The following is a 14437-nucleotide window of genomic DNA, read 5'->3' as shown; positions in this document are numbered from 1 at the left end:
AGGGTCTAATCCTCAGTCTGCCTGCTATGCAAAATAAAAGCTCAGCAATGTTAAAAGTTGCACAGAGACAGTTTTTACCGTCCCAACTCTACATGTGTGGCTTATTTTTGCACATAAACTAACAATAACATGACCAAGCATCACTTTCTGCTTACTCTCGTTGGGCATCACGCTGCTGATCTTCAGTTCGTACGTGAACGTGACGTTTGATTGGGCGTAACCTTTGCCCCGGTGAAGCAGCATCACTTTGTAGGCTCCTCCTGGGTTGTTTCCTGCCGTGCACTGGACCTGAGAGTCCGACACCACGGACACGTTGCAGAGGACGTCATTTATGGAGACCGAGACGAGCTCAGAGTCGTTGCCAAACCCTGAACCGTTGAGCGTGAGGACGGATCCACTGGGCCCTGTGAGAACCAAACAGAGGAGAAGGATCAGCTATCAAATGACCTGCGGCCTGGTGGTTGGGGACCACTGTTAGAGGAATCAACGGCGTTCAGATGTAAGCCATTATTAGGTACTACAGGATTCATTTAATGGAGAACATCTTCTAAATATCTGACTTGGATTAAAAACGTCCAGATGTACCTGTGGCAGGGCTGACGGAGATGAGGATCGGAGTGTTTGCTGCAGAGTAGCTGAAGTTGAGCGGAGGATAATCCACAGAAGACACCCGGATGTTGGCGGTCACCAATCCTTCGCCATGAGGAGGCGTCATGCAGTGAAGTTGACCCGGCATCACCTTCTGAATCTCACAGGGTTTCCCGCCAACCATCACGCTGGTGTTTCCTGGAGCAAAGCCGTTTCCGGTGAAGACGAGCGGGGTTCCTCCTGCCAGACTGCCCACAGCGACGTTCAGGACGGCGTGAGCGCGACTGTTCAGGGTGACGACACCGGATGCGAGACCTTTGTTCCTCACCGTAACTCTGACTGAGTGGTACCCGGCAGGCAGGGTGCTAACCATCGCTGTGATGTTGCCGTCGGTAACACTGGTGACTTGTAACTCTGTGGCGCTGGCAGAAACCGACACAATGTCCACGCTGCTGCCAAACCCTGAGCCAGAGATGGTGACGTTGGTGGTGCCATTGATAGTGTCGGGGGAGATGCCGGTAACTGTTGGTGTGATGGAGGAGGAGTAGACGAAGGAGCAGTTGGAATGACAGGAGCTTTGGATTTGGCCTTGGTGGAAAACTACGTCGCCGGTGTGCGGCTGAGACGGAGCGGTGTCACACAGGATGTGAGTGTAGTTCAGCGACAGAATGCTGCAGGATTCGCTGGCGACAGTCACTTGTCCAGAGGAGAAGCCAGAACCACGGATGAGGAGCCTCGTGAAGCCGGTGGTGCTGCCGATGGGAGGCGAGACCGAGTCAACGACGGGCAAAACCACGAAGCGACGGTCGAGCTCGTTCTTCACGAGGATGATAGCGCTGCCGAGGTTGTTGACTCTGACGGACACGGGCAAAGCGACGCCGGTGGGGAGCTCAGTGTTGGGGGCGAGCTGGCAGTTGATGTCTGAATGAGAGCTGTTGATCACCTGACAGGGCTGATCTCCAACCTTCACCTACAGGACACAAAGCGGTATGAGGCACAATAAACTATTTATTACTCCACAAAAGACTGAGACACTGGTGTACCATGAAGGTGAAGGTTGGGTTTAAAGGAGGATGACGATGATTAAGAAACAGATTAAAGATATGGGAAAACAAAAAAAAACAAACAATTACACCCTTTGGAATTTTTCCCCTTTTTGCTTCTCAACACTGAATCATGATCACTTTAATTTGGAGCATTCATCCTTTTTAAAACAACTCTACTAATTCAACACTAGAAGTCACAGTTTGTGAAACAGAGATTATCCAAGCACAGTGAACGTGTCTCAGTGGTCGTAGTGTGAAGACTCCTGTATCTAGAAGGTCCAGTCATTGGTGAATCAGTATTCCTGGATAGAACCACACCATGAAGACTAAAGAACACTCCAAGAAAGGTTTTTGACAAGCATCAGTCAGAGGACTTGTACAAAAAAAGTCACAAAATATCCCTTGGAGTCCAATTAAATCCATCACTAAGAAATAGAAGTATAATGGCTCATATGTAAATGTGACTAGAGCAGGTCGTCCTCAAAAACTGAGTGACCCAGGAAGAAAAGATTAGAAAGAGGCCACCAAGACTGCTATGAGTCATCTGATGCTAGCTAGTATTCATGACCATGATTCCTGATGGACACAGCGTCAAGTCTAATCACTAAAAAGTTCAATTTTAGTCTCATTAAACCAAAGAACCTTCTTCCTGTTGACTTCAGAGTCTCTGACAAGCCCTTCGGTGAACTCTAGTCTAGGAGTTCACCAACTAGTCTAGTCTAGGATTTAGTTAGAGATTTTATCAGCTGCTGAAGCTTGGAACTCCTTCAGAGGAGTCATAGGTGTCTTGGTGGTCTTCCTCACTAGTCTTTTTCTTCAATGGTCACTTAGTATTTTTGAAGACATCCAGCTCAAGTCAAATTTTCACATGTTCCATTTCCATTTCTTAATGATCAATTTAAATGGACTCATTTACCTGGAACAGATGGTCAGAGACTTTTTTTTGTATATTCCCTGACTTAATGTTTCAGTAATCTTTTGCTTGGAGTGTAGGACTTCCTTGACTTGAGAAAGTAGGGGAGTCACAACATGTTGTATCAGGGATTCCCCTTCACTGGGGACCTCTCCATGATCTCAATAATGGGCTTGTGCAGCAGTGTTAGATATATTTATTACATGCTTTTTTTCAAGAAGAAAGTACCAGAGTATAAGTTACCGGTCAGCCACTGACCAAAGAAAACATCTTGGATTCAAATCTGTTCAGCTAAAAGCTAACCTCATTAGCGCAGGTGATGTTGCTGAAGCCTGTTCCCTGGATGTGGATGACTTGGTGATACGAGCCCTGGTTGGGGGAGATGGAGAGGACTGTGGGGGTGGAGCAGGCCAAGGAGCTGTAGGAAAACCCATTTGAAGTTTGATTGGTCTGCTGGCACTGTGGTGTGGCGACGCACGGCTGTGCTGCTCTGGAGACACGACGTAAACCTGCAGGGGAGGGTTGTAAAAATGTTTGATCTGAAGTATTGGCTTTACATTTTCAGATCTGTTGGAGGATACAGCTCCTGAATCACAGCATCGTATCTCTACCTCCTGCTACCAGTTTGGCCTGAAAGCCTCCCACGTTGACGGCAACCTCGTTGGTCTTGTCAGTGCGATTCCTTACTTTCACGACTCCCTGCAGCAGGATGTTGTTTTTGTTGTCTATGTAGCCGCTGCTGTAGAGGTACACACCAGGAGTAGTGAACTGGTAGCTGTAAGACCCTGAGTGAAGAGTAAACGTGTCACATTAAAGCATGAAAGTTATGAACAAATGTTTACATAAACTCATTTGTTTACAAGTACACACGTGGACAAAATTGTTGGTACCCCTCAGTTAAAGAAGGAAAAACCCACAATTCTCACTGAAATCACTTGAAACTCACAAAAGTAACAATAAATAAAAATTTATTGAAAATTAAATAATCAAAATCAGCCATCACTTTTGAATTGTTGATTAACATAATTATTTAAAAAAACAAACTAATGAAATAGGGCTGGACAAAAATGATGGTACCCATAACTTAATATTTTGTTGCACAACCTTTTGAGGCAATCACTGCAATTAAACGATTTCTGTATTTGTCAATGAGCGTTCTGCAGCTGTCAACAGGTATTTTGGCCCACTCCTCATGAGCAAACAGCTCCAGTTGTCTCAGGTTTGATGGGTGTCTTCTCCAAATGGCATGTTTCAGCTCCTTCCACATATGTTCAATGGGATTCAGATCTGGGCTCATAGAAGGCCACTTTAGAATAGTCCAACGCTTTTCTCTCAGCCATTCTTGGGTGTTTTGGCTGTGTGTTTTGGATCGTTGTCCTGTTGGAAGACCCATGACCTGCGACTGAGACCAAGCTTTCTGACACTAGGCAGCACATTTCTCTCCAGAATGCCTTGATAGTCTTCAGATTTCATCGTACCTTGCACACTTTCAAGACACCCTGTGCCAGATGCAGCAAAGCAGCCCCAAAACATTACTGAGCCTCCTCCATGTTTCACCGTAGGGACAGTGTTCTTTTCTTCGTATGCTTGGTTTTTGAGTCTATGAACATAGAGTTGATGTGCCTTACCAAAAAGCTCCACTTTGGTCTTATCTGTCCAAAGGACATTCTCCCAGAAGCTTTGTGGCTTGTCAACATGCATTTTTGCAAATTCCAGTCTGGCTTTTTTATGAGTTTTTTTCAGCAGTGGTGTCCTCCTTGGTCGTCTCCCATGAAGTCCACTTTGGCTCAAACAACGACGAATGGTGCGATCTGACACTGATGTACCTTGGCCTTGGAGTTCACCTTTAATTTCTTTGGAGGTTGCTCTGGGCTCTTTGGATACAATTCCAACGATCCGTCTCTTCAATTTGTCATCAATTTTCCTCTTGCGGCCACGTCCAGGGAGGTTGGCTACTGTCCCGTGGGTCTTGAACTTCTGAATAATATGAGCCACTGTTGTCACAGGAACTTCAAGCTGTTTAGAGATGGTCTTATAGCCTTTACCTTTAAGATGTTTGTCTATCATTTTTTTTTCGGATGTCCTGGGACAATTCTCTCCTTCGCTTTCTGTTGTCCATGTTCAGTGTGGTACACACCTTTTCACCAAACAGCAGGGTGACTACTTGTCTCCCTTTAAATAGGCAGACTGACTGATTATGAGTTTGGAAACACCTGTGATGTCAATTAAATGACACACCTGAGTTAATCATGTCACTCTGGTCAAATAGTTTTCAATCTTTTATAGAGGTACCATCATTTTTGTCCAGGCCTGTTTCATTAGTTTGTTTTTTTAAATAATTATGTTAATCAACAATTCAAAAGTAATGGCTGTTTTTGATTATTTAATTTTCAATAAATTTTTATTTATTGTTACTTTTGTGAGTTTCAAGTGATTTCAGTGAGAATTGTGGGTTTTTCCTTCTTTAACTGAGGGGTACCAACAATTTTGTCCACGTGTGTATATCATGCCAATCTTGAGTTTCTAATCACTCTTATGGAATTATTCAAACATGTTCTTTTTACAAAAAATAACAATCATACATTTTGGTTCCTTCAAGATTTATTAGATGTGTTCTGGAAATATGATAAAGTTTGCTGGTTCAAAAAAATACACTACTGTTCAAAGGTTTGGGGTCATCCAGATTATTTCATGTTTTCCATGAAAACTCACACTTTTATCCATGTGCTGCCATAACTGCACAAGGGTTTTCTAATCATCAATTAACTGGAGCTGGTCATCATCAAAGGAAGGAAAAGTATGTTTTTGCAAAAACAAGATAAACTTGGACCATGATTCAAACCAAGATAGTTCGAGCTGCAGCTATAGTTTCATTATTTCTGTGTTAACTGTTCAAATCTCCAGCTGTGTAGCTGATTTGTCAATTCAAAAACTGAATGAAATGCCAAATAATGAGGTTAAGTCAGAATTTGTTTGTGAATTGGCATTTTACAACTTAAACTGTACTGAAATTCACAGATCTTGCTTGAAAACAAGGTTTTAACCCCGTAATATCACTTTTATCTGATAAATTAAAAGAAAAAATGATAATTCAACGCAAACCTGCATAACTAATTATCACTGTAAGCACCACAGTTATGATAGGCTATGGTGCAGAGGCATTTCTTTAAATTGGAAACAATGAGGGAAAGATTTTGACTCAAAATCTGTGGATTCCTGCCTCAGTATTCTACCTTTTGAACTCTTCTGTCCACTGTTGAGCGGTCCCTGTCCAGGAGCGGTGGAACTTGCAGAAGTAACACTGAAGACCCGATACCATACTCTCTGGAACTGAGGTGCCTCCCAACGCCACAACACTGTGTCTCCAACAAACACTGTGAGTGAAGAAGGACTCCATGCATATCCCTGTCCATAAACTGCAAAAACACAAAGACAAAACCAAAAAAATCACTCACAGAAAACACCGCAAACACTGACAGATATAGCAGAGATCATTGTCTGACATTTACCTGACATGTAATTCAAATACTTGTACCTATTCAAATAAGGATAATTATGTGCCACCAGAGGTCTAACTGGTTCTTTGATCCTTGTTTTCCGAACAGTTTCTAGGTGCAGTCATCTTTAAGCTGCAGGTGACAGTTTCCTTGCTCGTGGCACTTTTCCGTAAGTTGATCTTCTTTTTGTTAAACTATTTCAGTCTGCTCAGATTTAGTATGACAACCAACAAAGGGTGGAAATGGAAACCTACCGTGGTGAGATCCCTGGTTGGTGACAGTGTGTGTCTCCTGCTCCGACTCAACGACGCATCGCAGTTCTTTCTCCGAGGCAACCGTCACTTCACACTGAGTATCTCCTGTAGCAACACAAAACACGAGTGAGATCATTTATGAAACATAATTCCGTTACGCTATAATAGTACTTTTCCATATTTGAATGTTGTTGCATCGTCACAGATTTCCACCAGTGACTCCTAACCCATTAAGTTTTGTTTTTCGATATCAGGCTTGACTTACATTTACTGGTAAAAACAACTATTACTATACATTTTTACTGTGGTGACTAAGACTAGGGAAGTCCCGATCCGAGTTCTTTCAGTGTTTAGTATCTGCTAACAATATTCCTATATACACAGGCCATTGAAGATCATCTGTAGTACCTGGTTGTGCCACCAGGTAGAGACTTTTAGTGTTTAACACTGTAGCAACCAGACAAAGCTTCATGGGGGTTTCTGTGATGCTTAATGACCTCCGACCAGAGCTGAAATGTTCAAGACAAGCTGGGATTGATTAGATCAATGCTCTTATCTCAGTGACAGATGCGGTTCCCATTTCATGTGTCTTTTGACTGAACCAGTGTTCACAATGCCAAAGTTGTGTTATTAAGACAACAATTATCTATCGACAAAACTATTGATTATTGATAGCGGAAAGTTGTGTTCTCTTTTTACAAAACCTTACATACACCTCTTATGTTGTAATACTGTAGAGAGCATTGTGGGGTTTTGCTGGTAAATGACCATTATGACAAGGCTTTCTGTGAGGAATAATGACTTCAGACCAGAGCACAAGTGCCAAGGTGGAATCAATTAGGATATACTTTTATATACCATTGGCATGTGTAACAGCCAGATTCTTGACCTATATCATGTGTCTATGCTTTGCTAGTAATACCAGTGCATTATCAGTAAGAAGTATTAGTAGACTGTAGTACAGTGTTGTAGGCTAGCTGTAGTTCCTTGTTGTGCCACCAGATGGAGCCTTGTACTGTTTGATACTGTGGAGAGCATCGTCGGGGTTTAACAAGTAAATGGAGACTATTACAAAGTCTTCTGCTAGGCTAAATGATCTCAGTCCAGAGCACAAGTACCACTAAGGGAGGTTATACTGCAATACCCCACCATCATGTATCACGTGTCTCTAATATCAGTGCATACCCAGGTAAAAGAATTGATTATAGCAAAGTATCGTAGAATAATTGTATTACCTGGTTGCGTAACAAGATGGAGCTTTTTATCGTTTCATACTGTATAGAGCATTGTGGGTTTAGCTAGTAAACGAGCACCATGACAAAGTCTTCTGTTAGGCTTAATGACCTTCGACCAATGAACTGCCAAATCAAATTAGGATCAATTAGGATATACTTTTCAAATCCTGTTGGCATAGATATTTACAGCTTACTTTGTTTATATCATGTGACTACTAATTCCAGCACATGACCAGTAAAAAAATACTGAATTTATATCAGCAATTAATTAACTATTGGTTGATATTTTGGCCCCAAACTAAGTCAGTACGAATTTACAACACGTGACAATGGATGTAAATGAAGGATCAGTCTTAGGCTCTTATGGGTACCAATCAGTTAAAAACGGTTTTAACCGATACCCATCCCAGTTAAGGTACATCTCTAAATAAAACTGTTTGAAAACGCTGCACCCCACGTTGCTCACCAATGGACACTTTGTTGTCGGACGTGTTGTTGCTGAAACCAGAACCAGAGACTGTCAACGTGGTTCCTCCCATTAAAGAGCCGAACGACGGGGAGATGCTGTAGACTTCCAGGATGTATTCAATGGTGGCGTTCACACCGTTGCTATGGACACAAAAACAGAGTCATGACTTCTGTGGATTGATTTTATCAGTTGTAATATCAGTTTACTACAAGAAAAAGGAACTAATTCAAATAAATATCTTTGGTTTGTATTAATTTGTTTGTGTTTTCTTGTTTTTGACCCTTTAGCTTGTGAATTACAGGCTTTGTTGTGTTTATTAGATTGTGTTTACTTCTGGAGTTTTTGTTTTGTATGAGAAAATCTAAATTAAAGCTGCTGTCCGGAGTTTGAATCGCAGCGTCTCCCAAAACACTGTTGGTCCCTCCCTCTGATTTCGCCCCTTTATTTGTGCACGCGCGCAGTACATGAGAGGAGTGCCCGGAGTGCTGCAGCATCTCGCCTGTTTTGCTGTTTTCCCCTCTTCTACATTTAGTACATTTAGTAAATAATAAAGGAATTACGTTAGAATGCTGTATTGAGTCTAACTTGTCCTAATACCCAAAATAACATGAATCTGCTAGGACGAAAAGTAAAGTTTCAATATGTGATTTACACTTGTGTATCCCTCTCGATGACGTTGTTTATCAATCTTAGTGCATTTACGCGTTTAGATGTGTTACATTGTTTATTTATTTCTATCTAGAGTTCAGAATTGGCCATGACTCCTCTGACAAAGAGTATGTCCCAGACGCCCCAACATCTTCCTCCAGAGGTCGGGCATCTAAACGAAGCCGTCAGGCGGGCTATGGAGGCCGTGGTCGGGGAGCGACGCGAGCACCCGAGCCAAAAACGTCCTGCAGTCTCTTGGCCTGACAAGCGTGGGATTGGTAACTTTTCTGGAAGTTGCTGATCCCTGATGCTCTCTCCTCACAGCAAAACAAATTGTGCGCGCGGTTGCGTAGTGCGTAGCTCGCCCACCTCTGCATGGGCTTGTTTGCTGTGCGCAGTAACCGGTTGATTGACGCATGACTCCCAAAGCTGAAGGCTCGAACTTGAGTTGGTCTAGCGGGCGGACCAGGCGCTTTTTGGTCAAATAACAATAGGGGGTCTATGAGAGGAAGACGGAGCTCCAGGAGATAAATTTTCATCTATCGCGTTATACTAACTTTATATCCTATAGTACTCCGAACTAGACTAACACATTTAAGCTTTGTTAAAAAATGATACATGAAATTGAATAACCAACGGAAACTCCGGAACAGACGCGCTTTTAAAGGGACTTTAAATGCAGGACCTGTAGCATTGTAAGTTTAGTGAAAGTTTTTCTTTCACTCAACTGAACGAAAATTTGTCCAATTTATATAATATATCTTTAGTTTTGTGTCCAATTGTTGTGTTTTCTGAAACATTTGTTAATTTTTCTTGTAAATTACTAGTTTTCATTCGTCATTTTATTCTGGTATTTCATTCATTTGTAAAATCAAAAAAAATGTTTTTATGTAAATATAAACAGTCTCTGAACTAGAATGAAAGGGAGAGAAAGAAGACAAGTCTTATTTTGTCTGCTCCTTTTATCCCCAGAAATCAATTACAAAAAGCAAACTTAAAAACTAGTTTTGTCGTACTTATGAAATGTGGGTCATTGTTGTTGGTTACTATAAAATTATATATTATAAAAAAAAATATTTATTGGAACATTTAAATAAAATGGACTTTAAATGCAGGATGTATAATATTATAAGTTTAGTGAAGCACAGAATCTAAGTTTTCTTTTACCACCAAATAAAATTTCACTAAATACATAAATACTTTTGTTTGTATCCATTTGTTGTACTTTCTGACTTTTTTTGCTTAATTTAGCTTGTGAATTATTGGATTTGTTGTATTTATTAGATGTGGTCATTGTGTTTACTGTTGATTTTTTTATTTATTAGAAAATTCTAAATTATTGGGACCTCAGGTTAATGGAAGTTTAGTGAAGCACAGATTAGTTTTTCTTCACCACTGGAAGAATATATATGACAAAAACTGAACTAATTTATGGAAATTTCTTCATTTTGCATTAATTTGTTGTGTTTCTTACTTTTTTGGTTAATTTAACAATTATTAGAGTTTTTTGTTTTATTTTAATTAATGTGGTCATTGTGTTTAATGTTGTTTTCCTTTTAATTTATATATTAGAAAATCTAAATTAATGAGACTAATGGGTTTAATGGAAGTTTAGTGAAGCCACAGAATCTAAGTTTCTTTCACCACTGAAGAAAATATGTGCAAAACTGAACCAACTTATATAAACATCGTCTTTTTTGGTACTTTTTCTCACTGTTTGGATGAATTCATTGTGTTTCTGTTGGATTATTGAGTTTTTTATTGTGAATAATGTAAATCCTGGAAGGTTCTTGATGTTGTATAACGGCTCTTATCTTCAGACCAACTTTTACGTCAAGCCTTCACTCAACACACAACATAAACTCCCCTGAACAAACGCGATGACAGCTCTTTCATGTGTCAGATGGACTGATTGTTTCTGACAGCAGCTCTACCTTGTCTGGGGGTATCCCTTGTTGCCGACCTGAACGTCCACCTTGCGCCGACCCGGCGGCAGCTCGGGCAGCAGACATGTGATGTTTGTGGACGTCCACTGCAGGGCGACGCACTCCTTCCCTCCCACCAACACCACGCTGCTGTTGTCTCCGAGGTCTGAACCCTGGATGGTGAGAACTCTGCGTCCTGCACATAAAGAGACACAAACATCCTGTCAGCGACCTAGCGTCTGTCATTCAAGTGTGAAGATAATTAGCACGTGTTGCCTGGTTAATTCTTCTACGTTTCTTTTCTTAAACGGTGCCTGCAGGTATTCTGGCTTCTGTATTGTGTACTGTAATTACACTGCTGCCTGTCAGAGTTCAAAAAGTAAAAACAGAGTAAACCTGCAAATCCACATTACGAGACTCCAGAACAAAAACAGAACAGAGTGACGACTGACGGTTTCCACGCTCTGGTTTTATCTCCAGGTGACAGTCGAGTCACCGGTGAACTGAAGTCAGACAACAAAAGATTAAAGCGGACACCATGCAGGCACGCTATCTTCCAGCTCAGTCAGAGTTCAGGTGGTGATGATCAGATACAACATTAACAAAACAGCAGCAAAATGTAAAAATCAGGGGTCATACGTGCTTTTTTGGATCATTGTGGGGGAAAATAAACATTAGCCACAAATGCAGGAAATACAACATTTTTGTCCTCTCAGACTCACCACCCTTATGCTAAAACAGTTCTGGAACTGAACTGAACAAACTAGAGGACATATTACGTCCCAACCATCAAATTTCAAATAATCCATGTACAAAATACTAAAACATGCATTTATTGTGTACATTTTTGTTGTCTGGAGACCAAATCTAAAAAAAACTAGGAGAAAAGAATGTTTGAAAATATTTTTAAAATACCAAATAAGTCTGGAATTCCCCTTAAAACACCATTTTTTCTTTTCCCACCCCTCAAAGACCAAATTGAATCTCAAATTTTAATCTCCTTTTTTAAAATATATTTTTTCATTGATGCCTCTTGTAATTGTGGGATTTTTTTATAATCAACATAACATTTAAAATAATAATTATGCATTTGTACCATGACAACCCTGTTAGCAGAACCTTTTTCAGGTGGTAGAAGAAAACAGTGAATCACATGAAACACTGGAATTAACATCATCAAACAGATTTCCTAAAGAATGTGTAGAGCAAAGCTATGGCCTCCCTTCTATTTTTCATGTTTTCATCACATTGGCAGCCATGATAGAATGTCTCACTCTACCTCATATCATCAGGATCAGACTCATTGTTTTTACTTTTTTCCATCAGTCAGTTTGTCCTCTTGGTCAGCAGTAACAGCGAGCTAAATATCTAGCTTCTACTGCTGAGAAAAAGTTAGCATTAGCATGGATTAGCAACCCTGATACTGTGATTAGAGTAGGGTTAGCAAACAACAAATAAAACATGGAATAAAAATGGTTCCATTGATGTGTAAGCTGAGCTAATCAAGCCTTCCATAGTTTATTACCTATTATTGATCAATATGGAGCAGAAAACTGTAAAACTGAAGGTTTATTTTTCAAACATTTTGAAGCTCAAATGTCCTACAATTCTGGAAGGACTCATTTACACTACCATTTGAAAATTTGGGGTCATCCAGACAATGTCATGTTTTCCAAGAAAACTCACACTTTATTCATGTGCTAACATAACTGTTTTCTATGTTATTAAGGTTTTCTAATCATCAATGAGCCTTTCAACACCATTAGCTAACACAATGTAGCATTAGAGCACAGGAGTGATGGTTGCTGGAAATGTTCCTCTGTACCCCTATGGAGATATTCCATTAAAAATCAGCCGTTTACAGCTACAATAGTCATTTACCACATTAACCATGTCTACACTGGATTTCTGATGAATTCAGTGTTATCTTCACTGAAAAAACTGCTTTTAAAAATAAGAACATTTCTAAGTGACCCCAAACCTTTGAAGAGCAGTTTATATGTAAATCTATTGTTTTCTTGTAACATTGAGGTATTTCACATCACAACACTATAAAATGTTTGCATAAAGAGCTCGAAATGTCTTGATAATTTGACAGTGAAACTGCTAAAAGCCTTAAAAGTTTGTGAGATTAAACTAATAAACCCACAGAAACCAGATAATGAGCCATTAACTTCAGCTGTCTGTAGTTTATTATAATCAGAAACTCACACAGCTTTATTTTTATTGTTATTATTAGTATTATTGTTGCCTGTTTTGACTTGTAGCAGCCTTTTGTTTCGTGAATACTGATCATAAACCAACAGAAACCTTCTATGCGATCCAGCAGCATCATAATCCCCTGAATGATCTCTGTGGTTTATTCTGTTGGACGTAGATCCTTTGTGAGACACAACGAGGCATTAAAACTCAGTGAATAAACTTCTATTATGCTCCTGGATGTTTTGTGTTCTGCTGCATTCAGATAGATTAGATTTCTATTAACCTTTATGGAACAAAAACCCATTAAACCCAATTCTGTGTTTAAACGAATCAAAGGAGCTCTTTAGCGACGCTTTATGCAACAATCTGACCTCACCGAGGGCCTCAGATGAATAAACACACGTTACAAAAGCCACATTTAGAGTATTTATGTAATAAAAGCTCCGAACTGACCGGTGACGGTGGTGGTTTGAGGACTGAGGCTGGAGATCTGAGGTGTGATGCTGATATCGAAGGTGAAGGAGCCGACGGCCAACTGAGTCACGTTCCCCTCCGACACCGTGACGTTCTGTGATCCTGCAGCTCCCTGAAATCAGACAAAAAACACCCCACATATTATTAAACATCAAGGAAAAGGGAGTGATTTATTCAGAAGTAAAGCCCTAAGGCTAAACGTGCAAAACAAGAAGCAACAAAGAAAAGATGCTGCTGCAACTTTAGCAGCAGCTGCTAAAGTTAATCAGCATTTAGAAGGTAGATTTGTTTATTTGTAGATTTATTTGATGGATTTGTTTCTTACTTTCTTTACTTGTCTATTTACTTGTTTGTTCTTGTATTTATTTATTCATCTATTCATTTTTTCTTATTCTATTCATTTATTTGTCTATTTATTAATTTCCATTTATTTATCTATTTATTCATCTATTTATTTATTTATAAACAAATAAATACAAATAAATTAATTTTCAAAACAGTGTATAGAAAATGGATTTTTTAACTTGTTTATTTAGTTATTTTATTGTACTCCTTTTTTTAAAAAAAAAAACGTTTTTAGTTAATTAACATATGAAGAGTTCATTTGCAAAAACAGGTAACTCCGTTTTCAGAAAACTCTTTCTTTTATTGTTTACTTGAGATGATAATAATAACACTAATAATTTATTTTTTCTCTATTTTTTCAAATATTTTTCTACTGAGTCAAATCCACTCAACTTCAGTTTGGTTGATATTATCTCAAGTAAACAACAAAAAAAGTTTTCTGAAAATTTATCAAAACAGAGTTATCTATTTTTGCAAACGAACTCTTCATATAATTTGCATAGTATAATAACATATAATTAGGCCGAGACCCAACAGAGTTAATAAATATGGAAATGAACTTAAATTTAAAAAAATGAAAAATAAATATAAATCCAAGACATAAAAGAATTGATAATTATGGAGATTAATCAGACTCATTTTGAAGTAAAATTCCGTCTTCTTACAAAAATCCACATAAAACCCAAAAATGAAATTATTTTTTAGCTCCCATATGAGCAAGCTTTGTTTTGTTTTAATTTTACATCAGTGAGGCCAATTTTTGCTATTTATTTTGTTTTATTTTCATTTTTGTTCCATAAGATCCAGAAGCTATTTAATTTTAGACGCAGCCAAAAAACGC

The 14437-nt window shown here is 39.3% G+C and overlaps 1 protein-coding gene across 1 annotated transcript in view; it reads right to left on the bottom strand.

The window, feature by feature from the left end:
- LOC110967792 (fibrocystin-L) overlaps positions 1–14437 on the bottom strand; it is an 82671-nt gene that overhangs the window by 45411 nt on the left and 22823 nt on the right. The window contains 9 exon segments of the mRNA XM_051955531.1: positions 156–404; positions 586–1558; positions 2851–3056; positions 3159–3332; positions 5781–5963; positions 6299–6403; positions 8000–8142; positions 10585–10771; positions 13231–13363. Of these exon segments, the coding sequence (XP_051811491.1) occupies positions 156–404; positions 586–1558; positions 2851–3056; positions 3159–3332; positions 5781–5963; positions 6299–6403; positions 8000–8142; positions 10585–10771; positions 13231–13363 (2353 nt within the window).

This window comes from Acanthochromis polyacanthus, chromosome 11 (genome assembly GCF_021347895.1).
Source record: "Acanthochromis polyacanthus isolate Apoly-LR-REF ecotype Palm Island chromosome 11, KAUST_Apoly_ChrSc, whole genome shotgun sequence".
Classification (NCBI taxonomy): domain Eukaryota; kingdom Metazoa; phylum Chordata; class Actinopteri; family Pomacentridae; genus Acanthochromis; species Acanthochromis polyacanthus.
The sequence above is the reverse complement of the archived record's forward strand: the minus strand, read 5'-3'. Positions and strand labels throughout refer to the sequence as shown.